General features: G+C 49.7%; 1 protein-coding gene across 1 annotated transcript; it reads right to left on the bottom strand.

The window, feature by feature from the left end:
* Positions 1-12518: 12518 nt before the first annotated feature.
* Positions 12519-15420, bottom strand: LOC102763316 (heparan sulfate glucosamine 3-O-sulfotransferase 4-like). The gene is made up of 3 exons (XM_006764636.2): positions 15409-15420; positions 15232-15242; positions 12519-14452 (listed from the first exon to the last, which is right to left on the bottom strand). Exons 1-3 carry the CDS (start codon positions 15418-15420, stop codon positions 13660-13662), a joined length of 816 nt encoding a protein of 271 aa, XP_006764699.2. The 3' UTR covers positions 12519-13659.
* Between the last annotated feature and the right edge of the window lie 9188 nt (positions 15421-24608).

Here is a 24608-nt window from a genome sequence, read left to right as displayed (position 1 = left end):
TGGGCCGATAGAGACTCACCTGAGGAGACCCCATGATTGCAGTCCAGCCAATGCATGTTATGTCTGGTTTGCTGTTTATGCCCATTCTACTCCCCATGCTTTCGGGCTGATGTTCTTCTGTGTAGCAGACCCAGAGTAAACCATAATCGAATGGACAGAAGCTGGGAAACAGAGCCCTTCCTCCTCCAGGCCTTCTCTCTAAGCACAGGCAGGACCAAGAGCAGGAGACCCTGGTGCTAATGAGCAGAGAGTGCTCCACACATGCCCTGTTCGCACCAGTTACCTCGGCTGCTCTGGCTCCTTGGGGAAGAACAAGAAAGATGGGCGGAAGCTCCCTTCCACCCTTTGCTGAAGGTCAGAAGCATGGACACAGTTTCCTTTCCTGTGGAAACCAGCGGGAAAATGAGCGTGGATTAGACACTGCGCTTTTTCTGAGAGCTACCCCGGAGGGAGCCCTTTCTGGTGCTTGAGGCATCTTTTCCTATATTCACTCATTTAACCCTCCCAACAGTCTTATGAGGGAACTGAGGTGAGTTGACAGATGCTACAGCTAGTGAGTGGCAGTCAGGCTAACAACCCGAAGGCACCGCACCAAAGCGGGCCCTCTGAGCCAGGGTTGATGCACACAGCCCCCCAGCCCTCACCCCTGTTTGCCAGCTGAGGAACCTGAGGTTTGCTCATGATTCCAAGGCAAGAACGCAGGCTGCCTGAACCCGCGGTGCACTCAATTGCATCATGGAAAGAGGGCTACAAATAAGTGACTGTAAGACCCCCAAGCCTTGTATGTGATGGGCGGTACTCACCTGAGGAGACCCCACGTCCATGGTCCAGCCAATGCATGTTATGTCCGGTTTGCTATTTATGCCGAACTCCAGCTGAACAGAGCGCAGGAGACATGAGGAAGGCAGAGGTCTCGGGGTGCCCCTGGGGATGGCTGAGGCTGTGGTTGGCATCCCTGGCCACACGTTAGAAACACTGGGATAAGTGTGTTGGTGTTTTTTTAAGTTAAGGTTTCAATGCAATTGGCCTGACATGCAACCCAGGCATAACGGGTTTTTGTTTGTTTGTTTTTTAGTTCCCCAGGCGATTGTAGTGTGTCACAATGTCAGAGGAACCCTGGGCCAGGAAATGCACTCAAACTGACAATTGGAATTAAGATCTTCCCCTAAACTCACCTTCATCTAAGACACCTGGGGCTTGGCTGGGCAATGACACTGGCAATGGAAACCATCTGCCATTATTTATGGAGTTAATTTCAGGTCTTGACACTAAAGCCGTGACTGTGAGGAGGGCTTGGAAGGGGTGGCGGGGAGGCCGATGGCGGGTGCTGAGGCCTCGGGATGGGGAAGGAATAAGCAATGTGCCGCCTTGTTTGGTAAACACACCGGTGCTTAATGGTATCTAACAGTGCCTGTAATTGATGTCTGAAGTTATTTAAAAGTAAATTTACTAGAAAATAATTAGCAGTTTTATAGTTCACCACTTCCTCATTTTCTGGATACATTTTTTTTCCAGTGGTTTTATTGGGCACCACGATACAATGGGCTATGAAACCATTTGCCCAAATGGAGGTAAGCATGGGTCCCCAAAAGAAATCAATACATTTAAAATTTGTTTGATTAGCTCTTCATCAATGGGAAGACAGGGCTATCTTTCCCTCCACTATCCCCCCACTCCACCCTCTCCCACCCCTGCTACCTTCCCATCTCCCATTTGCATCTGCAATAAATTATCCTTCATCAACATCAGGGGAAAGTAGTAGGAAGGCAGTTTGGCGTTAGCCTAGCTTTGACCTTGGGAGTTCTTAACCTTAGCGGTGAGAGCATAGAAGAAAATTGTTTCCTATTAGGCCAGATATATCTACAACTTAATGAGCTTGAAGAAATATTCATTACAGCTCAACTCTCCCTCTCTCCACCCAGAAATGAAGAAACAGACATTAAGTGACCAAATATCTTACTAGAGCATTAGATAGATGTCTCTTTGTCCTGTAAACCTTCTGTAGATGAGAACAGTTTCTGCCTCTTCCCCCGGCTTGCTACTAAAAGCATGACCCATGGACCCGCAGCAGCAGCCCTGGGAGCTTGTGAGAAATGAAGAATTTCAGGCTCTTCCTCAAAACTACCGGAAGGGGATCTCTAGGGGTGTGAACCAGATACTTGTGTTTTCTTCAGTTTTCAGGTCCTAGTTATGTGTGCTTGAGTTTAAGAACCAATGCCTTCTAGGGACGCTGTGAGCAAACATTCGAGAATGTGCTCTGAAAAAAAAATTGGAAGATGCTATCAAAATTCTGGTAGCATTGTTTCCCTGTGCATTATTAAGTGTGAATGTTATAAATAAAAAAAAATAGTAAGCCGTACAGGCCTAGAAAACTCAACCTGAAGCTTTCCCAAACTACTTATCTGTGTTGCTAAATCTTGAAACTTTTAGAGGCAGACACACACACATCAGGCTGATGGAAGACTCCAAGGATTTTTAAGGATTGGGGTGAGTCGTGAGCCACACCAATTCTGTTTTAAAACACTGAAATTGTGCAGGCCGGATAAAATACTTCTGCAAGCTGAATTTGGTTTGAGGATCAATATTATGCACCATACAAATGTTTGGACTGCTCAACAAAAATGTGTCCTCAATATCCCTTTTATTACTCTTCTTCGATTTTTGGTATTATAGGAATTAATTGTTGGAGAGTCTAGTGGAGTCCAGTAATTTTCCTGAGTGACAGACTATTTGGGCCACTTCCCCACAGTCTAGTAAAGCCATCTCTTAGTTATCAAGGTTGGCATCCTTAAAAGTTAAACAACAAAGGTTATTGAGCAGCAAATGAGTGCATTTGGGAATATCAGAGGAACTGCAATTTGTGACAGGCAAACTGTGAGGAGCCATCGGCAAGTCCAGAGAACAAGGGAGAAGAGCTTTACTTTATAGAGAACAGGAAGTGGGAGGAGTTGTTTTAACAAAAGTTCATTGGAGGAAAGTGAGAGTTGGAAGTGGTGGCAGCCTCTCATTGGCTGTAGCGCAGGGCAGCTTGCTGTTGCTGGGCAGAGAGGAAACCTTCCTTCTTCCCTCTGGCCCATGCAAGCTGCCACGATGGTTGATAGTGTGTGAGAGTGCTGCCTCCATGGCTTCTGACTCCATTTCACATGAGGTTTTCTTTATTCATTTCCACAATGTTATCACTTCCCTCTGGGAAAAAGGCTCTGCTCGCTCTCTCTGGTGACAAAGCACCAGAACTAGAGAGTGGTTTGCTGGAAGGATGTCTTTGGAGGCCTCTTTTCAAGGTCATGCTGGCTACCCATGTTTCAGTGGAAAAGCATGGCTGTTTTAGAGGAGGAGGAACCCTGTGAGTGGGAGGGGCCTTGCCCCAGCAAGTGGAGCAACTGGCAAGAAGTTCCAGTCTGGTCTTTAAGCAGAACTATTTTGCAGGAAAAGGAATGGTTGGTGCGGGGAAGGTATCACAAGTACAAATAAACTGTGTAGGGCTAATGACAAATCAGTGTGGAAGGGGCCCTGGGGACGCAGGAGTTGCCAGGAGGAGGCAGGAGTGTGGTTTGGAGACAGACTGTAAAAGTACTTATGTGCTAAGCTGAGGAATCTGGAATCTATCATGCAGGCAGCAGGGAATCATGGAGAACATTTTATTGGTTTTCCTGGCATCTCCTTTGGAGCCATTCTCCCCACTCTGTAATTATCTCTCTCAAGTCCTGAGAGCAGGGCTGGCTCTGCCTGGTCCCCGAGTGTGTGCTAAGCCAAGCTGCAAGCCTCAGCCACAGTGATTGGTTCCTGCGTGGTCATATGACCCAATTTTGATGGCGCTCTTAGGAAAATATGTTTTCTGTGGAATTAAGAGTGGAGTAGGCTGGACTGTAGGCAGCCACAGTGAAAAAACTCGGAATTATGGCTGGTCATGCGGAAAGGTAAGAGGGTAGCAAAGGGTTGGAAGACAGAGCGGGTGAAAGAGAGGGGACTGGCAAATAGCTCCTGGATACAGCCATACCTTAAGCCACTCACCTTTTGGAAATCTCAGTTACGCGGCCAGGAAATTTCCTTTAGTCCTTACTCTTGTTTGAATTGTGCTGTCTGTCACTTCCAGTTAAGTGACATTAAGCACAAGGTTAAGAGCTAGGGACCCAAGGCGAAAGGACGAAACAAGGAGACTTGGGTGGAGGAATTCAGCTGTTAAGTTTTAAATCTATAATCCTATATAATAAAGAGGTAATATGCAAATTGACCATCACTCCAACACACAAGATGGCCATCCCCATGTGATCAAATACAGCCACCACAATATGGCTGGCAGGGGAGGGTAATTGTGGGTGATCAGGCCTACAGGGGAGGGCAGTTGGGAGGGACCAGTTTTGAAAGGGAGGGCAGTCGGGGGCAATCAGGCCTATAAGGGAGGGCAGTTAGGGGAAATCGGGCCAGCAGGGGAGCAGTTAGGCATTGATCAGGCTGGCAGGGGAGTGGTTAGGGGGTGATCAGGCTGGCAGGCAGGCGAGCAGTTGAGAGCTAGCAGTCCTGGATTGTGAGAGGGATGTTCAACTACCTGTTTATACCCGATCCCACCAGGCCTAAACGGGCAGTTGAACATCCCTCGAGGGATCCCAGGTTGGAGAGGGTGCAGGCTGGGCTGAAGGATGCACACCTCCCCCTGCATGAATTTCATGCACTGGGCCTCTTGTCTATAATAATAAAAGTGTAATACACTAATTAGACCAGACGACCTTCCAGGCAAAGCCGGGGCTGCGAGGGAAACCCAGGTCCCCAGGTCTTGGGTGCCAGAGGGAAGCAAGTGCTGACAACTGGGGGAAGGAAGGCCTACTCTTGCATGAATTTTGTGCATCAGGCCCCTAGTCATGACAATAACAGCAAGCCTGCCACCTCTTCCTTTGGGCCAGTCCCTCTTGTGAGCTCCCTGCATGGATCCTCTGATGTAGTTCCCACACTGTCCTGGGAAGGGGGCCCTGTCACTGACTCTGTCTGATGGATGAGGAATGGTCATTCCAGAGGTAGAGAGAGAACCTCAACTTTCTCCATTCAGCCAACAGCCTGAACAGGAGAAGAAGGGGAGGGGCCTAGGGAAGCAGGAGTGGCATAAGGAGCAGCTTGGGAGTGCAGCTGAGGTAGGAGTGGGATGGACAGAGATCCCAGCCTACACTCTGCCTGGAGCATGCATTGGTGATGGCACGTCCTGTCTTGCTGGGGGCTGGCTGCAGCCCGTGATTTAGACCTGGCCCGGGATGCGCGGCCAGGGGCATAAACAGCGCCTGTTTTATGTCTTGTCATGTCTCCCTCTCAGCAGCGCGCAGGGTAATGAAAGCCCTTCTCTCCGAAGCACTTTGCACAAGCATTCCCGAGCAGATCCTCTCCCCCGGGACCCTCTGTAGGCACTTCTCCTGGGATCAAAACCAAGAAATCTTTCTTCCTTAAATGATGGAAAAGAGGCTCCCTAAAGATCCATCAGAAAGTCTTGCCTTTGATCGTCAAAGCCACATGGAATCTTCAGCCTTCACCTCCAATGCGCCTGCCTTCCCTCTCGGGAGAGAAGCGACCAAAGGGGCTGCTTCAGATGCTTTCCCATGCCTTCTCAGGGAGAACGCGCCACTTTCTTTTCTTTATGCCTTTTGTGTGTGTGTGTGTGGATTTTTGATCATCCCAAGGCTGTTCCCATAATCTTAGAAATACGCCGGTGACAAGACCTCAGGCCCTAAAGACACGCACCTTTAAGGGGAAGTAGCCTTTGTTACAGAGACACTGTCGCCACCCAGTTGCAAATAAAGATGCGACAGAGGGGATTGGGCTTCTTAACATTCTTTTAGGAAAAGAGGCTAATCCCTTCCTTCTGGTGCAGAGCTGTGAGAGGGCTGCTTGTCCCACACACAGTCCCACCTCCGTTCCCAGGGCCACGTGGAGGCAGGTGACAGGCTCTCAGCCTTCAAGGACCACACTGGTCATGTTCCCAACCTGCCTCCGGCCCAATCCTGCAATTCCAGCTCACTTCAAACCACCCCCCCCACCCCCCACCCCCGAATATTTTGTGCCTCTTCCCCATAGGGAGAGATTACAAAAGAAAAAAAAACAAACCAAGTTAGTTAGCAATTTTCAGAAAGCTTAACCTGCACCCTTCTCTCAAGTTGGGGATATGCAGCATCTTCCCCAGCCTCCGTCCCTCTAGTAATCAAGCCCACAGTCCCACCCGGTCTGCCTGTGGGCTGGGGCTCTTGGACCTTTCCAGCCAGACGGGCGCCTTCTCCTCTGAAGCAACCGCACCTCCTGGTCACCACCCTTCCTCTGCACCGGGAGCAGCTGCGCCAGGTAAACACTCACCAAGCAAGTGGTGGGATGGAAAATAGGATTTCACAGCCGCTTGGGTTGCTGTAACAGGCGTTACTGCCCACAATGTCCTTTGTGTTTAATGTAGTTGATTCTGTACAGAGATGATTACCCATGGCCTCCTGGGAGCATCTGCGTGCTCCCCATCCAGTGCCCCTCCCCCGGCCCACAGACCGAATGCTGGGTGGGCAGAGCGCAGGGCCCATTCTGTGCACAGGCCAAGTACAAGGTCTAGGTCCACCCAAAGGTGCGCTCCTTGCACAACTCTGGAGGCGCTCGCCCGGTACCATTGGCATCTCCCAAGGGGAGGCCTCTGACTGCACGTAGGCGCTGCAGGCCCGGGCGCTTTCAGAATCAGGCAAAACTCCACCCTTGCTTCCTGAGACCAAGCTGCCAGGCAGAGCTACTTCTGAATACTTTTGGTTTGTGTCCTCAGTCTCCGCTGTGAGGACCGTGGGCAGTGCACTGGGCTGGAGGCCGCAGATCCGGGTCGGAAGGCTGGCTCTTCTCACCCAGAGCGAGACGAGGTGCTTCCCACATTTGTCAGTAAGATGAAGATTTCTAAGACCTGCGCCCTGAGGGCCCCTCACACAGCATTTCTCAGTCTGCTGGCCTGCACCTGGATCCCTGCGTTGGCTTTTTCTAGTTCTCAGAGCACCCCAGAGGGTACCCCACGACTTTCCATTGCCTGTAATGATTTATTTGTTTATTTATTTATTGATTGATTGATTTTGAACAGCCTGTCCTAGAAAAATGAGACAGGACCCCTGTCCCGAGGCTTATGGAACATGCATCTCTTTAAGGGGAGGCCTCGCTCACTGGAGACCCGGAGATACAGGTGCTGGCAGGTAACCTGTGCAGGAAACCTGCTGGGCAGACCTTTCAGGCTCCAGGTGGCTAAGGAGAGAGGTGTCCCCTTCTCTGGCCTCAGGGTGAATGAAGATGGTTATCTCAGATGCAGGGCCGGGGGACTGGCCAGTGAGGAGTCCACCCCAATGAGCTCTGCATCTCCATTCAGCCGATGCCCCACAGCTGTCACAGTGACGGGTGTGCTGGCCCTGGAGCCAGAAGCTGGGAGCGGCTCCTTCTGACCCCCAGACACTGTGGGCCATCCTGGCTCCAGTTAATCCTGGACTTTGGTCATTGTTCTACATCAGAAACACACGTTCCAAGTGGTCCAGACCATGAGATGGAATCAGAGCTATTCAAGCGGACCTCCCCTGGGCTCAGAGGAGATCATGAGAGGCCCTGTGAGCCGTTGGCTGCTGCTCCTCAGGGCAGGCTGGCACGCATGCCCCCTGTGCTGCCTTTTACTTCAGCCAGAGCGCTGCTGCGGAGCTTTGGACCATCCCTAAATTCCCAAACATCACAGTCCCGCCTGTGAACACGGGGTAAGACTTGTGGGCCGTCCCTGACCTACAGGACACCTCTGCATTACCCTGTAACCTCACTTAAGACATGTAAGTGTGCCCGGACATTTTCATTTTCCCTATCACTGAGCTTAGCACATTGTAGAGAAGTTGGATGTTACTGGTCTGCTTCCCTTCTTGATATATGAGCCAGCAAGTAGCTGAGACCTACGGGAAGAGAGTCATCCTGTGACGTGGCTCAGACAGTCACAAGGAAGCTACAGGCGGCGGTAGGGACGGTCTTGGGAGGACTTGTGGCCCTGTCAGTGGCTTGGCCATGGTCACTTACAGAAAGCAGACACAGCTTCCTTTTAGGGAGAAGGCTACCCTTGATGGGCATGTTCCCCACACACACTTCTCTTTCTCTCCCCCAGGTCTCCTCCTAACATCCTGCTTTCTTAATGACCCAATCTTGTATTTCTTTCTCTCTTTCTTTCTCTTTCTTTCTTTTTCTTTCTTTCTTTCTTTCTTTCTTTCTTTCTTTCTTTCTTTCTTTCTTTCTTTCTTTCCTTCTTTCTTTCTTTCTTTCTTTCTTCCTATCTATCTATCTATCTATCTAATATAATTTTATTGATTTCAGAGAGAAAGGGAGAGGGAGATGGAGACAGAAACATCAATGATGAAAGAGAATCTCATATCTGCTGCCTCTTGCATGCTCCACACTGGGGATTGAGCCCGAAACCCGGGCATGTGCCTGGACCAGAAATCGAACCATGACCTCCTGGTTCCTATGCCGACACTCAACCCCTGCGCCACACCAGCTGGGCTGTCTTTTATTTTGATAGCATTTATCCGTTTTAGTATTTATCTTTGGTAGTATTTATCTTTCATTTTGATAGTATTTATCCGTGCTTTAGTCTCCCCCTGGAGCATGAGGGCAGTCTTATGGGTTGGGATGAGGCGAATTCTGATGACTGTGGTCTTAATGACGCAAGTTCTTGGTGTCCTTTACCCTGACCCCCGCCCACCTGCCAGGTTCATGCTTCCATAGCACCCTGTGCATCTCTCACAACAGGGTCCGCCTTTACTGCATGCACTTCTCTCATATCCATCTTCCCCACTGGGCTGGGAGCCCCGTCCGGCAAACCAGCTTTGCCCACTCCCATACCTCTTCCAACTGCCACTTGGTCCTTCTGCACGTATTTGTGGAAGGAAAGTCTCAGTGAAACGTGACTGACCCTAGAGTAATGGGATTGGCCTGTGCCCAGGGACATTCCTGCCACCGTCATCCATGGACACATGTTCCATGCCTGTTCTTGGCCTGCGTTTTCTCCTCAATGACATGATGAACTCGTTACCTTGCCATAGAGTCTAACAATGTCAGAGTGGTTCCATGTATCTCCTACACCTGGAAAGGACAGGTTCTCACACCCATGAGAAGCCAAAACTTGTAAGAACTGCTCTCTCCCGCCCCAATGTGCTGAAGACTCTGAGGAACTGCCTGCCACACTTGATTTCCAGAAACACGTGAGCCCCGCTCCCAGCACCTGCCCTGGCTCTCCGTCCTCTGTGTCATCATGGAGAAGTTGAGGAGTCATGGCCACGGGCTTAGCATTCGAAGCCCCAAAACATGAAAACGTCACCCCATTTCCATCTCGAGAAGATCTGTCTCTCCCTGTGTGAAAAAGCCATGGTGTCTGGTTGTATCCAAAAGAACCTTGAGTGTGGGGCAGGGAAAGGCCGCCGTGATGAGAACGTGTGTGTTGGGGGGAGTGTGGAGAGGGGTCTGGACCCGGTGGGGGAAAGGTATTGTATTTGAATGCCTGAAATCCAGCCAGCTCTGTGCTGTTCATAGAGGGCTGTATTCTGACCTTAGCTTTGGGTAAAATCATGTGGGCAAAATCATTTCCCCTTAACATCATCATAGTGTCCAGTCTGAGTAAAGATATACCCTTGAAATGCTACAGAGGCATGTTGTTCTGGAAGAAGTATGAGGATCCACCTCCCTTCTCCTCCTCCTTCGTCTTCCTCATGACCATCGTCAGTATTACGCTCCACTGTGTCAAAGAAGCACTTCAGTTTTAAAAATACCTTCCCATCATTTTGGTCATCACAGGAACTCTGGTGATTGGCCAGTAGGGACTAAATAAGCCCAAGTTAGAGATATGGAAACTAAGGTTCAGGTGGACAATGCTGCTTGTCCATGACATAGATAAGGCCAGGCTCAAACCAACTACCGTTCTTCTGCCTGCTGCAAGGCAGGCACCTTCTTTGGGGAATAAGGAGGTTGCGGGTGGGCAAACGGGAGGGGCAGAAAAGACACGCACCTGGAAGAGTGGAGAAGCTGAGGTCTTAAAGAAGTGTGGCTCAGACCAGGAGCCCTAGTGCCATGGAATGGGGCAGGCCACGCTCCGCAACCTGAAATTCAATCTGCGAGGCTCCCAAAGGTTGCTCAGAGTTCTAGGGAATGGCCATGCCTAGCTCTCAAGCCCAAAGGTAAAAGGGGCTGCTGAACGGTTTTGCTGTCATTGTTCTGTGTTTAGAGCTGGTAAGGCTAGTGCCAAGGCCAAGATGTCCATACCTTTCGGGTACAGAATGACAGGGCGAAGGAGAGGAATGTGGGGCAAAGGCGGCGGCACCACAGGAAGCATGGCTCTCCTTTTCTCGCCTCAGCAGCCGGCTTTCCCGAGCTCTGAGTTATCATTCCAGGGAAGGGAGGGCAATAGAAAATTAAATATAATTTATACTTTGCTAATTGAAATCAAATACAAAATTCAATCTCCCTTGAGTGGCATTGCTCGCGTTTAAATAGGGTGGAAGTGTTATTAACCTGCCTCCATTTGAGCAGGTTGACTTAGCTTTTCTGGATAGGAAGTAATTCCTCTGTCAAGTTTCCCCACTGCGGAACAGGGCGGCTGTGTGGCTCATTCCCAGCTCCTGGGGATGGAGCTGGGGCAGACATTGCAGAAATGGAACTGAAACATCTCAAGTTTGCACTTCTTTCCAGCACCACAGCTTCCAACCATGTCATCAATGACCCTAGCTGTGAGGCTTAGGCCTCTGCCCTGTTTCTCCAGAGAATATTAGCCTCCTGTTCAATGCCAGAGGGTGTAAAGGCTCTAAGAGGTTCCCTACTGTTATCTCCCAGGTGAGAATGACTGTAACCATAAGCTAGCCAGGCTAACAATGGGTTAGCTTGTCATGTATGTGAGGACACGGAACTGGGTTCCTTTTTAAGCAGCACAGAAGGTCTGGACGCTCTGAGTTCAGGGGGCCACGCAGACAGCCAGGTTGACTGGAAGAGAAGAGGAGGTGTGATCGAGGGGCTGAGTCAACATGTTTCCCTTCAGGACAGAAGAGCTGGGGGAGGTTAGAGAAATGGTCATTCTTAGCTGGTAGAAAGTCACAGTAAGCTTCCCTACAAGCAGGTGCTCCTTTGACCTTCTAAGTCATACACTCACTCCTTACCTGGTCCTCATTAGACTTCCCCCTAGAAGGGGCCATATTCCCCAAAGCAAGCCCTTGGGGACCACTTCTCTTGGAAGTACCCCCACAAAAGCGTACAGGGAGGGTGGGAAGGAGGACGGGAGGGCAAAGACATACACACGTAAGACTTCCCTCCTTTGTTCTCAATCCCAGCTTCCATAATATATATATATAATCATCACCCAAGGACATGTTTATTTATATGTTTTTAGAGAGAGAGGAAGGGAGAGAGAGAAACATTGATGTGCAAGAGAAACATTGATTGGTTGCCTCTTGTACATGCCCCAACCAGGAGCTCAAACCTGCAACCTAGGTTTGTGCCCTGACCAGGAACCAAGCCCTCGACCCTTTCCTGTATGGGAGGATGTGCCAGTGAACTGAACCACACTGGCCAGGACCGTAAGAATATCTTTGAAAGGACAAATGCTTGGGCCCCACCTGGAGATTCTGACTCAAGAAATGTGAAATGGGACTCAGGAAGCTGTGGCTTAAAAAACCCCACAGCTGGCTCTGATGTGTAACTGGAATCGGTCCTTGCTCTTCCTATAAAACAGGCCCCAAATCAGCAGCTGACCATACACTCTTCTGAGTAAGCATGCATTTATGCACTTTCTTTCTTGAAATAGGTGTGTTTCTATCTATTTCTCTATCTATTTTTTAATGCTCACCCAAGTATATGTTTTTATTATTGTTGTTTTTTTTAGAGAGAGTGGAAGGGGGGCGGGGAGAGATGTGAGAGAGAAACATTGTTTGGTTGCCTCCTGTATACACCCTGACTGGGGATTAAACCCACAAACTGGGTGTGTGCCCTGATTGGGAATCGAACCTGCAATGAACCTGCAATATTTTGGTGTATGGACAATGCCCCAACCAACTGAGCTAGGGCTAGGTATTCTTTTATTTTGGTAGTAAAGGCATAATATGGTGCCTTCAGCTCAATAACCACTCTCTTATCTGGAAAAACAGTGATTTGTAAGGTTGTTCCTCAGTCGAGCACACTAGTCCATTCCTCGCCAGGACCAGTTGAGAATGAGAAAATGGTGCTTCTTACAGGACAGAACCCTGGGGAGATCTAATCTGGGTCCTTCTGGTCATTCCAGAGGAGGGAAACCCCCAGAATCCGAGAGTAGGGGTGGGGTTGGAGGTAACCAACAGAAACACGCCATCAAAACCCATTGATTAGGTTGCATTAAGCTTTATAACAACACAGTTTTCATTTAGCCGGAGAAATGACAGTTTAGTAACAGCTGAACAGAGTTAGCTCCCCCACGCACACATTTCCAATTTTACTAGAACAGTTCCTGGACTGGGAGACCTGTGAACAGGGCTTTATGTTGAATGCTGCGTTTTAATCAAACACGACTAATGGGAAGGGATACTTTAATCAGTAGCCCTCGAAGGGGTGTGTCCCAGACAGCCCTTGCTCCCTCCACCCCATAAACCGATGTGGCAAGTGGAGTCAGCCCTCTTGTCACTCCCCAAAATGTGCTGTCTGTGAACAGAGCAAGTGAAGCAGGAGATGACCATGAGTGCAGATGGTGGGGCAAATAGACGATGGTGACTGGTACCCTGTTCACTGTGTGGCTAAGGGTTATTCAGAACATAAGACATGCCAACTTTCTGGTCCTTGCCCTTCTGGGGACCCTGAGGGACAGAGCCCACCCCAAAAGCATGTTTCAGAACCAGGGGAGAGGGTCTGTAGGTGTGGAGACCTACCCCCAGAGGACTGGCTGTCTTTTTCGCTCCCAGAGATGGCATTCACCTCTACCAAGCTCAGGGCTCTGAGCTTCGCTGCTAGAAGAGCAGTCCAGGGGCTGAATCTAACACGAGGGCAGGAGCTGAGCTCCAGCGCCCTGGGTGCTCATGAAGAGAGATCCAGCTCGCCTTGGAGGGCTCTTAGAAGGAAGGTTTCCAGGGGAGTCAGCGTTTTGGGGTGAGGAATGTGCATGCCCCTCCCTTTATAAGGTGTGGAGGGAGGAAGTCACAAAGTTGTGGAATGAGATCTTTCAGGAAGGTCAGAGACACCTTGGCTGAGGCCCCTCCCCTCAGAGTCCTGGAGCACTCAGCCACAATTAGCATTTCAGAGAGATGCCAGAGCAGGGTTCATACAGCAAGGCCTGGGCCAGACACAGGGCTAGAACTCAGGCTTCCCAAAGCAAAGTGAGGGCCCCAAAATAGACCTGCCTTTCTTTGTTTCACTTAAACAAATATTCATGGCACTGTCTCTGACCTAGACAGCTAGTCAATCCTGTCTTCAGACTCTATTCACCCATAGGAGACAAGAATTAGCAGTAGATCTTGGTGGCCATCTGGTCAACCAGATGCTGCTGTCCAGGCAGGCCTGGCTGCTCTGTAGGGAAGCAATCCCAGCTGGAAGATGGGGGAGACCTAGGTGACACTCCAGCAAGGCTGAGGCTGCGACCCTGGGGATTTGGGACTCAGGTAAGGGGTCTCCTCAGCTGCTCCCTAGCCTTCCCTCACATCTCTAGCCTTATTTGTCAACCTCTTCCTGCTCCCACTGGAAATCTTGGCCAGTCATTTGGTAAAACATCACGTTGAAGGGCTTGTAGAATTTCCGCAGTCTGTGGATCACATCCGGGTCAATACGAGGATGAGTCCGACCTTTGCTCTTGCCTAAGCACCTGGGGGCGCCACTGTCTTCTGGCTTCTTGAGGCAAGGGAACCCCTTGGTCTTATTGAAATAGAAATGCTTCTCAGTCACGACACGCGTGAGGCCTAGAAAATCCTGTACTTTGGCCATTTCCCCGGCAGGGTCCACGATGAGCCGCTCCCCGCTGACGAAGAGGATCTGGGAGAGGGGGAAGAACTGCAGCCAGTTCTCCAGGTGCAGCGCGTACAGCCCTATGCGAATGGCACTCCAGGAGGCATCGATCAGCCCCAGGGTCCGGTTTTTGAAGGCCAACACCTCGAAGGTGGGGATCTCGGGCTTCTTGGACAGGGTCTGGGTGTAGTCAGAGATGGCCCTGGTCACAGGGTTTCTCACCACCACGATCAGTTTGATGTCCTTGGCCATGGAGTGGATGCGCTTGGGGGCCTCATTTGTCACAAAGTAACTCGGCGTCTTCTCCATGGTTATCTGCCCGTCCACGGTCTTAGGCATCACATTCCTGGAAGAGGGAGAAAAGGAGAAAGAGTGGTCATGACTATCCAGAAATATTTTAATTTTGCACGAAACGTGTGATGTAAACAGCTCATGGGGAGCTACCACATAAAATTCGTGGATAAACACTTGTGGTTCTTTTTCACTATCCTCCCCTCTAGGGCTGTGATTGTAGAAGCCTCAGAAAAGGCAGCATAAGGCTCATGGGTTCATGGCTGGGAGCCTTGTACACCTGGGCTTAAACTGCTGCTCTATTTCTTACCAGTTATATTTAAGCTAAATATACTCTTAATTTCTCTATGTATTAGTTTTATAATCTCAGAAATGGAGATAATAATGGCACCTACTTCCCACTGCAGTGTGAGGATTAAGGGAGATAATGTCTGTAGAGCATTTAGCATAGACTCCGGCACATGTAGGAGCTTAATACATCAAAGTTATTATTATTGTTGTAGCGGCTTTCAGAAAATGTTTGTGCTCAACAAAACCTCAAAGATTATCTAGTCCAGGGGTTGGCAAACTACTGCCAGCCTTCTGTTTTTGTAATGCCTGCAGCTAAGAATGATTTTTAAATCTTTAAATGGTCGGGGGAAAACCAGAATAATAATAATAATAACATTTTGTGATGCATGAATATTACATGAAATTCACATTTCAATGCTCATAAATAAACTTGCGTTGGAACACAGCCACACTCTTGCCTTTACGTGCTGTCCCTGGCTGATGTGGCACACAGCAGGCTTGAGCAGTTGCAACGAGACCACGTGACACACAAACACAAACATGTTTACTCTGGGGCCCTTTAAAAAGTCTGCTGTCTCCTGACCTTGTCAAAGGCCTCACTGTGCAAAGGAGGAAACTGGAGCTCAGAGAAGGAGAATGGACAGACTTTGTGACCTCAACAAGTTGAATCACATGCCCGAATCTTTTCCTAAAACTTACCGCGAGTTCACCTGAGAATAAAGGAGCATAGAGCGTGAAAGCATCCAGCATAGTTTGGTTCTATGAATGGTATTCCTTCTTTCTTTGTTCCAGGGTTGCCAGTGGGCCACTGGCTGACCCCACATCAGGGCCATGCTCTTGCAGTCCTTCCCAAGGTTGTTTCTATCCTAAATTCACCGCTCCATCCATGTTCACCTTCAGGATGGCCTCGTCTCATTGACAGCTTTAAGATACTAAAGGACTTGGATGCTATTTGTCCCCCAACCCCAACGTAGCAAGCTAACCAGTGAAAAGGGGAGGTGCAGGACCCTATTATACCCCGATTTGCTATAGGCATCTGTAGACCAAAGTTAACTGACAATAAACCTGTTCAATACCTGTCAGTACAGCAGGCCATCTGCCACCACGTACTCCATTAAGTCTATTCACTTCCAAGTCTTGCACCCAAGTGGTACATTCAGGATTACACAAGACCTCTTTGTTATAATGACATGCTTTTAAATGTCTCAGCTAATAAACCTTAATACAGATGAAGATCCCTTAGCTTCCCCTACCATAATTAAATTTATTTACTATTGCGCGTGTAGAGAAAGAATGACTTTTCTTTTATCTCTAATTCACATGCTCTGTCAATAATTAATTGCTACTGGGTTTTGAGCTTCATCAGCAAGCACCGTTATTGAGCAAGAGGAAGGGCCTGGTAGAGAAATTCACAGAGCTGGTGTAGTTAGGCCATAATGGTTGGGCAGCACGGAGTTTTCTGATCAAAGCAGTAGCCTTGGCCATAATCATGCTTATCTTGGAACAACGTATTCTTCAAAGTGTTTTGAATGTCTTCATGTTTATGTGTCTGTCTGGCTTGCACTAGACTTAATTGTCTCATTTGAAGGGACAGGGCTAAGGAGCACAGCCTTTGGGAGTTGTATGTGCATGATTTAAGAGTTCTGACTACCCACGTCATCTCAATGAAGTTGTGTAACCCACTTTGAGCCTCAATTTTCTCATCTAAAAATCAGGGTTAATAGGAGTCCCTCCCTCATTAAATTGTAATGAAGATTAATGTGATAGTGCAGGCCAATCGCTTAGAATAGTGCCCAGTAATGCCAGAATTTTAAAAACCTAAGCCAGGTGCACAAGGTCATTGGCACAGCAATTCTTAGAAAAGAACAAGGAAAAAAAATTACATTTGACCCAATGAAAAAGTTGAACAGCATGACAACTAATGAACCCATCTAGGCAAAAAGGATATTCTGACTCAAGCCAATGCCACCAGACCCGCTGCCTGACCAGAGGGCTGTGGCCAGCGAGTAGCTTCTACTAGGAGCTCAGCCAGCATCAGGGAATGGCCCGACTTTCCATTTCTATTTCAGCTGGAGAGATATACTCTCTTAGCATGAAACTCATGTCCTATTATGAAAATATCAAATACATGTCGAGTCAGTAAACACCTGAAGGTAGATTCTTACACGGCCCTTCGCAGAGTTTAGTCCGGATGTGTTTTTGCCTTTTGACTCTGTCGCACTTTTCTTTCGTGCAAGTGCAGCTGCTAGGTTTCTCTTCTCATCTGTCCTCCACGGTCACTTCTAGACCTCAGTGTTTGTCTTCACATTATGCCCCCTTCCAATTCATGTTCTTCACTTTGGCTGAGTGCTGTCTGTGGTCTGTCAAGATCTTTGTGGATCTCAGGTCTTTGATCTGCAGCATCTGGGATGAAATGGTACCCAGCCCATAAGCCAGTGTGTGGAGGAGAGGACAGATGAGCCTCGCTCAGTGCTCCGCAGAGAGGGAATGAGAGGAGGTGCTGGAGAAGGTAGAGGGGAGCCGAGGAGCCTAAATGGCTTTGATCATCACATTACAGATGAATTAAAGCATGTGATTTAGGAGTGTTATGCATTTGGGGCAAACATGACAAGGTCATCTTATTGGGCCAAGATATAACTAGTGTGGCATGAGTTGACGGGGATTTTTCCCCAGTAAGAAGATATCCAGAGGCTGCTTGAAATCTGTGAAGTAGCAGTTCTCCATTCCAAAAGTGATTTTGACTCAGTTACAATCATTCATTCATTCCATAAATGCTCACTTCCATAATCAGCACTATACCAGTCAACAAAACAGAGCCCATTCCTCCACAGAGCTACCAGTCTAACGTCCACATGTGATAAAGCGAGAGGTCTTTATAGTATCACATGAATAACTATTTTAGTCAACAGAGCAGATAGCGTTACTATCCCAGTTCTACAGAGAAGGAAACAGACTCAGACCCTGAAGATGGTTTTCAAGGTCTCCCCAAGTGTGCATGTTGATTTCTCAGCTCACTGGCCAAGCAGAAGTAATTCAGTACCAGTGCTAACACCAGCTCCTGGCAAACAGCAGGTGCTCAATAAATGCCCACTGAATGAATTCTCACCCAAGCCCTCGATCTGGCAACTATTTCTGTACCTCTCCTAGTCTCCCTGTTCCTGGAAAACTAGAGGAGCCGCTACCCTACTCTGACAGACCAACTTCTTCCCAAATCACCTTTGGATCTTATCTCCAGCCACCCGCTAAGGACTTCTCACCCCCAATTCTCCTTTTGTCTCCTGGTTTTAAGGAAGTCCTTCTTGACTAGATCTGATGTTTTGACCTGCCGGTGTTCTCACATCCTGGGGTGCCTGAGAAACAGAAAGAAGACCAGTCACAGCAGGAGTGAGTGAGGAAAGGTAAGGACATGAGAAAACACGTTCCTGGCGTGGGCAGGACACTGATCGTGGAGGGCCTCCCCGGCCCCGGGGAGATGCCGGTGCTTACTGTGTGGGGAGAAGCCACTGAGGAACACTGAGCAGGAGGCTGTGGTATGATTTCCATGTGAAGAGATGCTCTGTAACTGCTTTGCGGAGAACAGACAGGAGTGTGGCAAGAACAGATGAAGGCGACCTGCTAGGAGGGCATTTCAGGACAGCGGGTTGGAGATGGTGGTGGCGCCAACTCCAGTGCAGAGTGCTGAGTGGTAAGATGTGTTTAGAGTCAGATGCATTTTAAAAGTCGGGACGAGAGGGCTTTATGATGGCTGTGATATGTGTGCAAGACAGAGAGGCATCATAGTGACTCCAAGATGGTTGGCCTGAGCCAACGGATTGGAGAACACGGGGAAAGAGGCCGGTTTCAGGGGAAGATTCCAGGTCTCGCTTAGTCATCTGAGGGATCTGCTGCACACCCGGGTGCAGGTGTTGAGTGATCACCTTGATCCAAAAGCCTGACACCCATGCAGGAGGTGGACATTTGTGTCAGGTGTGCAGTCCACCTGCCAGCAGAGGAGGGACCTACCTTCACCTATTTGGGGAGTTCTCTTGGATAGAAAAGGTGTTTAGGAGCTGGGTGTGCAAAAAAAATTTTTTTTAATTCCATTACAAAGATTTTCACTAACTCCTTTCTGTTCCCAAAGTCCTTGATATCTCTCTTTTACAGAGCTTAGAACAACGCCCTGTCCCGAGGCCCGGCATGGCGGGTCCCAGCCCCTAGAGTGCAGGCAATGCTTCAATCACCTTTGTATCCCCAGTGCCTGACACAGTACCTCCCGTGTAGTAGCTTCCCCATCACTACCTATGGCTGTTGGATGACTACACGGATGACACACACACGAAACAACCCCTAGGAGTCAGGAGACCTGGGGCAGCTGGGGAGGCATGGCTCCTCTGAGCCGGTTTTCCCTGCCTGGGCGCTCAGGCTTCTGAGTTGCACACCATCCCTGTCTGAAAGACCACGCACTCTTGTGGAGCATATGGTGAGAAAACACTGCGTCTGGGCTTGGAACAGCCCGTTCACAGTATCTGGGGTGCTCAGCGCAGCCGTGACACCAGCGTCAACACACAGTCCTGAAGCGAAAATCTCTCCCCGCGACCATGCAGCTGCTCTCACTGCCCCAAATGTTTACGAGACACTCTCCACGTCGCTTGTCCCACCCCCTGTGCTCTGCTGCTGGTGGCGCTCTGCTGGGTCCCAGCCCGGTCTGAATGCAGGTCCCCATCTGGGGCCTCACAGGGAACGATGTTAATGGTAGCCATGCACTAGCTGTCACACACCGTGACCTGAGCACTCGATGCTGCCTTCTGTGGTTGCGATTTCAAATCCTGGCAGCAGACCCAGGTCTCTAAGCATCTTGGACTCTACAGCCTTGTGGTCAAGAACATCGCCTCTGGACTTACTGAATCGGACCCACTTATTAGCTGTGGGACCTTGGGCAATTGCTGAACCCAAGTCATGTGTGTCTGTTTCATCACCTGGAAAGCAGGCATCTCATAATCCCATCACACGGACTGGATGACGGTCTCAGTGAATTAGCAGTGGAAAGGGTGCCTCACATTCTGTAGGTTCTCGATGTGCTGCTGTAACTTTCAAACAACTGTCTTAAGAAGGTACAATGACACCCCAGCTTTGGACATCAGGAAACTGAAATGTATTAGTTTTCCCAAAGGCACAAGAAGTGGAGTTGAAATATAGTCCCAGGCCTGTGTTGCGCCATAGCCCAAGCTCTTAGTCATTGCTTGGCAATGCTGAACTAAACCACGAGGCTCCGCAAGGTGACACGACTGGCCCAAGGTCACTCTGCGGTAGGTAGCAAAGCTGCACCTTAAAATGAGGCTCATACTGCATGTTGTCAATGCGGGCTGTCACTGACTTACCCCTGGGGGTTACAGAAACCCATGCTGGAATCCCCAGAAATTCCTCCAGATCAAGCAGCATCATTCAATTTGTGAGATCTCTCTCCAGGGCCCCCTCAGTGGAAGCAAATGGACCGTCATGAATGCCCGGGGAGAGAGCAATCACCCGTGTTAGCTGTAAGTGCCCATTCTCTGCGAAGGGTCAGCTGCCTCTGCATTGCTCACATTAGAGGTACTCGGACACCTCACATTTTCCCTAATGCGTTATCCAGTAGAACAAATGGTGCATAAATTAGCAATATATTCTGAGCTCTCCTGATGAACTGTAACCCAAGAGAATGGGGGTTGGAGCAAGGGCATGGGACCTCAGGGTCCCATCTCTGAGCCATACTTGCTTTGAGCAACTCATTTCCCTCACCCATCAAATGAGGATAACATTTACTCATTCCCAAGGAAAGATACCAGACTTCCTCGCACAGAGCAGGTACTGGTAAATGTCCCGTCTTAGTACTGCTGGTGCCCACCGTGGGTGCAAGCACACCTGTATGTTGAGTGCGTGAAGGAGACAGCTCTGTTCAAATTCTGAATCTAAATGACTCTTCCTGGTGGCCTAATGCATGCGACCCTCTGTTAAGTGATGGGTGCCCAACGCTCAGAACATCAAACAGCTCGAGCTGGGCATACATTGCATGGATTACTAGAAGTCTCCTTCTCCTTGCCACCCCAAGGTGCCTGAACATTTGGAATGCCTTGTTGCTGGGCAGATCTTGGCCACTCTATGGGGCTCATGACTCCAACTGCTCAAGTCCCAGGCATTGCTTCTATTTCCCTGTCGACTGACTTCTCCCAGTGCCATTGCCACCTGCATGTTTTGATTTAGGAAGCACCTATGGGTAGAAAGCAGCCGTGAATTCCACAATCCTTTACAATGAAGTTGTGATTGAGTCATTGGCACTGAAGCCATGTTTCTGAAAGGTCGCCGTGTGTGTGTTTATATGAGCTTTTATTGATTCAGTTTGTACAGTGTTTGGCATCTACAGGGACGTGGCCGTCCCTTGGAATAATGCTCAAGCCCAGAGGCTGGGAAGCAGGGTTCAAAAATCTAAGCCATTGCCTACCCTCAACATCAGCTCCCATCCACGCCCTCACCCCAACGCCGTCTCCACACATCCTCTTTTTTGATTGGGCCATTGCACCCCAGAGGTTCTAAGACAAGACACTGACTGACTTAGGATGAAGGCAATTTCAGAACACCCTTCCCTGGCCGTGACCGGAGGCAATTCCCCCCGGAGCGCATTTCTCTGAAACACATTCATACTCACTCAAAGACTGACCCCTGCAGACCCTCACACCAACTTCCATTAGTGGTTTTATTGTATTTTCTTTCCTTGGGTTCGGCATTTCAAGGGACAGGTGCCACAATTTAATGACGATTACAGAGGTGTCAGCATGCCCCCATGGGCACCTCATGCTCACAGCTTAACAGCAGGACAGGAGGGCTCCCCTCGGGAGACTGCACTCCAGGGCTCCCCACCTCACCTCTCACTCCCCGCTGTGCAGTGCAGCAGCTCCTCTCTGTCTTGGGGATGCTGCCAGCCTCCTTGCCTTCCTCTCACTTGCATCACCCTCCCTCTCACTTGCATCCCCCTCCCTCTCACTTGCATCTGGCTGCTGGCCCTGCCCTGCTTCTCTGCTGAGTCAGCCACTGTCCCCCTAGGGGTGTCTAGGCCTCCTGCCTCTAACTGTGGGGCCACTTCAGCCCTGACCTCAGAGTGATGAAGGCAGCTGCTGATAGATCAGCTTTTCACTCAGGTCTTGCCTTTGTTTGAACCCCCTTTGCTTTGTGCCACCTGCTTCTCGAGTTCTCAAGACTCCAGCACGTGCTCTTTGTGAAGGCCCTTCACCATTGCTTGTCTAGAGCGTTGCGTGTTGGCCATCCATGGCCATGCCTCCTGGGCCTGGGGTTCTGACCACTTGGGCGAATGTCCTCCAGCTGCTGCAGAGGACACACGTGCTGTCTGCCCCTGGGACCTGGCTCTGCCAGTCTCAATGTCAAGGACTTTGGGAAACCTGAGGCTCATTTCTCTCCTTGTAAACAGCAGGGAATCCCAAACCAGACCCATCTCGAGATGGTTCATGAAGGTTGAAAGGCTGGTGCTTATGGTTTTGCTATGCACTGAATGCTTGTGTCCCTCCAACATTACTGGTAGGTCCCAATCCCAGTAGTGAGAAGTGGGGCCTGAGGGAGGGGATGAGGTCACCAGGGTGGAGTCTCATGAATGGGATTAGTGATCTTATAAAAGAGACCCCAGAAAGCTCCCTCCCTCGGCAGCCATGTGAGGACACGGGGAGAAGAAAAGACACCCTCTATGAACCAGGGAGTCCTCACCAGAGAGAGTCAGTGAGCAGCTGGTCTTGGACTTGCAGCCTCCAGAAATGTGAGAAATAAGTATTTGTTGTTTAAGCCATCAGTCAGTGGTGTTTCTGTGACAGCAGCCCGGACAGACTGAGAGCGCGGTGCCAGGAGGAATGAACTGCTCGGCATGTGTGCTGATGACGGCTGCTATTGGACATGCAACCTTCTGCCCACCGCGCTCTCACAGAGCAACGTCTCAGGACCTGTGCTCGTGAGCTCGTTGAACTTTGACCCCAGTGCATCCTTCAAACAAACTTTGCTTTTGTAAGTAATTTGTAAAGCTTCTCCCTGGTGATCCGAGGAGCCTGGCCAGCGCACACAAAGCACATGCCATTTCACTGGCGAAAACGTTGCTTGGGTCAATTCATGCTTCGCCATGGAAACTTGTGAAATAAGTCAGTCCAGATGGAAGCTGCCATCCGATGAACACAGGTGTGAGCAGTGCCAGCTGTGAGCACAGGTGGGGTCGCACTGCAGCCCCCCCCCGCCCCGGCTCCCAGGTGTGGCGGCAGTGACGCTGTGTTGGGGAAACCAGCAGTCTGTGCTGAGGGAATGCGGCCCAGCTGCCCCTTCCCTGTGTTCGGTGAGAATGTCAGGACAGCGGCTTCTACAAACGCCCAGGCCAGAGCCCTCCATGTTGTCCCCGAGACAGTTCCTTTGAAAAGCTGCCTCCCCAAACCTTGATCTCCAGCTTCCATGCTGTAACTGCACTCATCAATTAATTACTGGGTCCTACCGTGTCTGTATTTAGCCCTGACTCTCACAGCTTGGGCTCATGAAATACTAAACAGATTTTCAAACCAATCAATCTGCTCCTGCAACAGAGGAAGAAATGACTGATGATGGAAGAGGCTCCTCACACACCAGAGAGACAGACACAGACACGGACACACACTGTGATGCGAAAATGGAAGGTTCTTGGGGTGTTGGATATTCATGCCCACCGATCCCCTGCAGAGTCCTCTCTCTCTCTCTCTCTCTCTCTCTCTCTCTCTCTCTCTCTCTCTCCTCTGCTCTTTTCATAATTAGCTTTCTCATTATTCAGTTCTTGACTCAAACATCACCCACTCAGAGCATGATCCCCTCGCCCAGGCAGGATCTGAAATCCCTCTCCGTCCTCCTTTCGTTCACTTCAGAGGGCACATCGTTACCTGCAGTTCGCCTGCTTCTGTGCTCATTTTCTCATGCATAGTCTATCTCTCCTCCTAAAGAATGTCAACTCCAAGGAGGGAAGGGATTGGCACCTTCATAACCTGCTGTACCCCAGCCCCTCACACAGGGCCTAGCATCAAGTAGGTCTCAATAAATATCTGCTGAATGATGGAAGACATAAAGGAAAGACGGCAAAGAAGAATAAAGAAAGGTAAGAGGAAACTGTGCCCAAACTGAGGCACAGAATTTTACCCAACCCCAGAACCCACCCTTCCCGCCAACCTGGGTCCTGCCCACTCCTAGTCTTCCTGACGGACCACAGGGAAGGGCACCACTGTCCCTCATGCCGCCCAGCCCAAACCTGGGAGCCGTCACTGATTCTTCTCGGCCTCACTCGCCCTCAGCAATCCAATCCCAGGAAGCCCTGTCTGCTGCTGCTATTTCTAACATATACCTTAGGTGTAACCTCTCCTTCCTATCCTTCCCCTGGCATTGCTGGGCCACAGCCCTGCCATCTTCAGCCTCCCCCAGTCTTGGCCCCCATGTTACTATGCACTGAGCAAGAGTGAGCTCTCCACAGCTTGCTGCAGCCGAGAGGGAGGCAGGGCAGCCCCGATGGTAATGAACCTCCGTGCCTCAGTTTCCCATCTAAAAAGGGAGATTTCAATGATAACAAAAATATTTCATTGATATTATTAAAGATTGGGGAGTGAGGATTAAATTTTCTACATATATATATAAAAGGCTAATATGCTAAGTGTCCGACTGTCTTACCAGTTGCTATGATGTGCCCTGACCACCAGGGGGAAGACACTCAATGCAGGAGCTGCTGTGACGTGCACTGACCATTTACAAAGAAATGGCACCTCGGATCTGGTGCCGACAAAGCAACACTTGGCTTCCCCCAAGTGGGACACAGCCTTGCCACCACCCCAAAGCAACACCCCACCAAATTGCAGCCAATGCTGCCACAACCCCATGGTGCAAAATGTGGCCCACAGCCCAGCCCAGCCTGGAAATGGTCGCTGTGGGTGCTGGGTAATGATGTCACATAGCAACATCCAGCTTACTCTCCCTAGTGATTAGCCTCCTTGGAATTTCTTCAATCCAGGAACACAACTTGCTTTATAGCCAGGTGGAAACATTTTACACTTTAACCAAATGCCTGTGTA

Source organism: Myotis davidii, unplaced genomic scaffold, assembly GCF_000327345.1.
Source record: "Myotis davidii unplaced genomic scaffold, ASM32734v1 scaffold1001, whole genome shotgun sequence".
NCBI classification, from domain to species: Eukaryota; Metazoa; Chordata; class Mammalia; order Chiroptera; family Vespertilionidae; genus Myotis; species Myotis davidii.
This window is presented reverse-complemented; position numbering and strand designations above follow the sequence as displayed.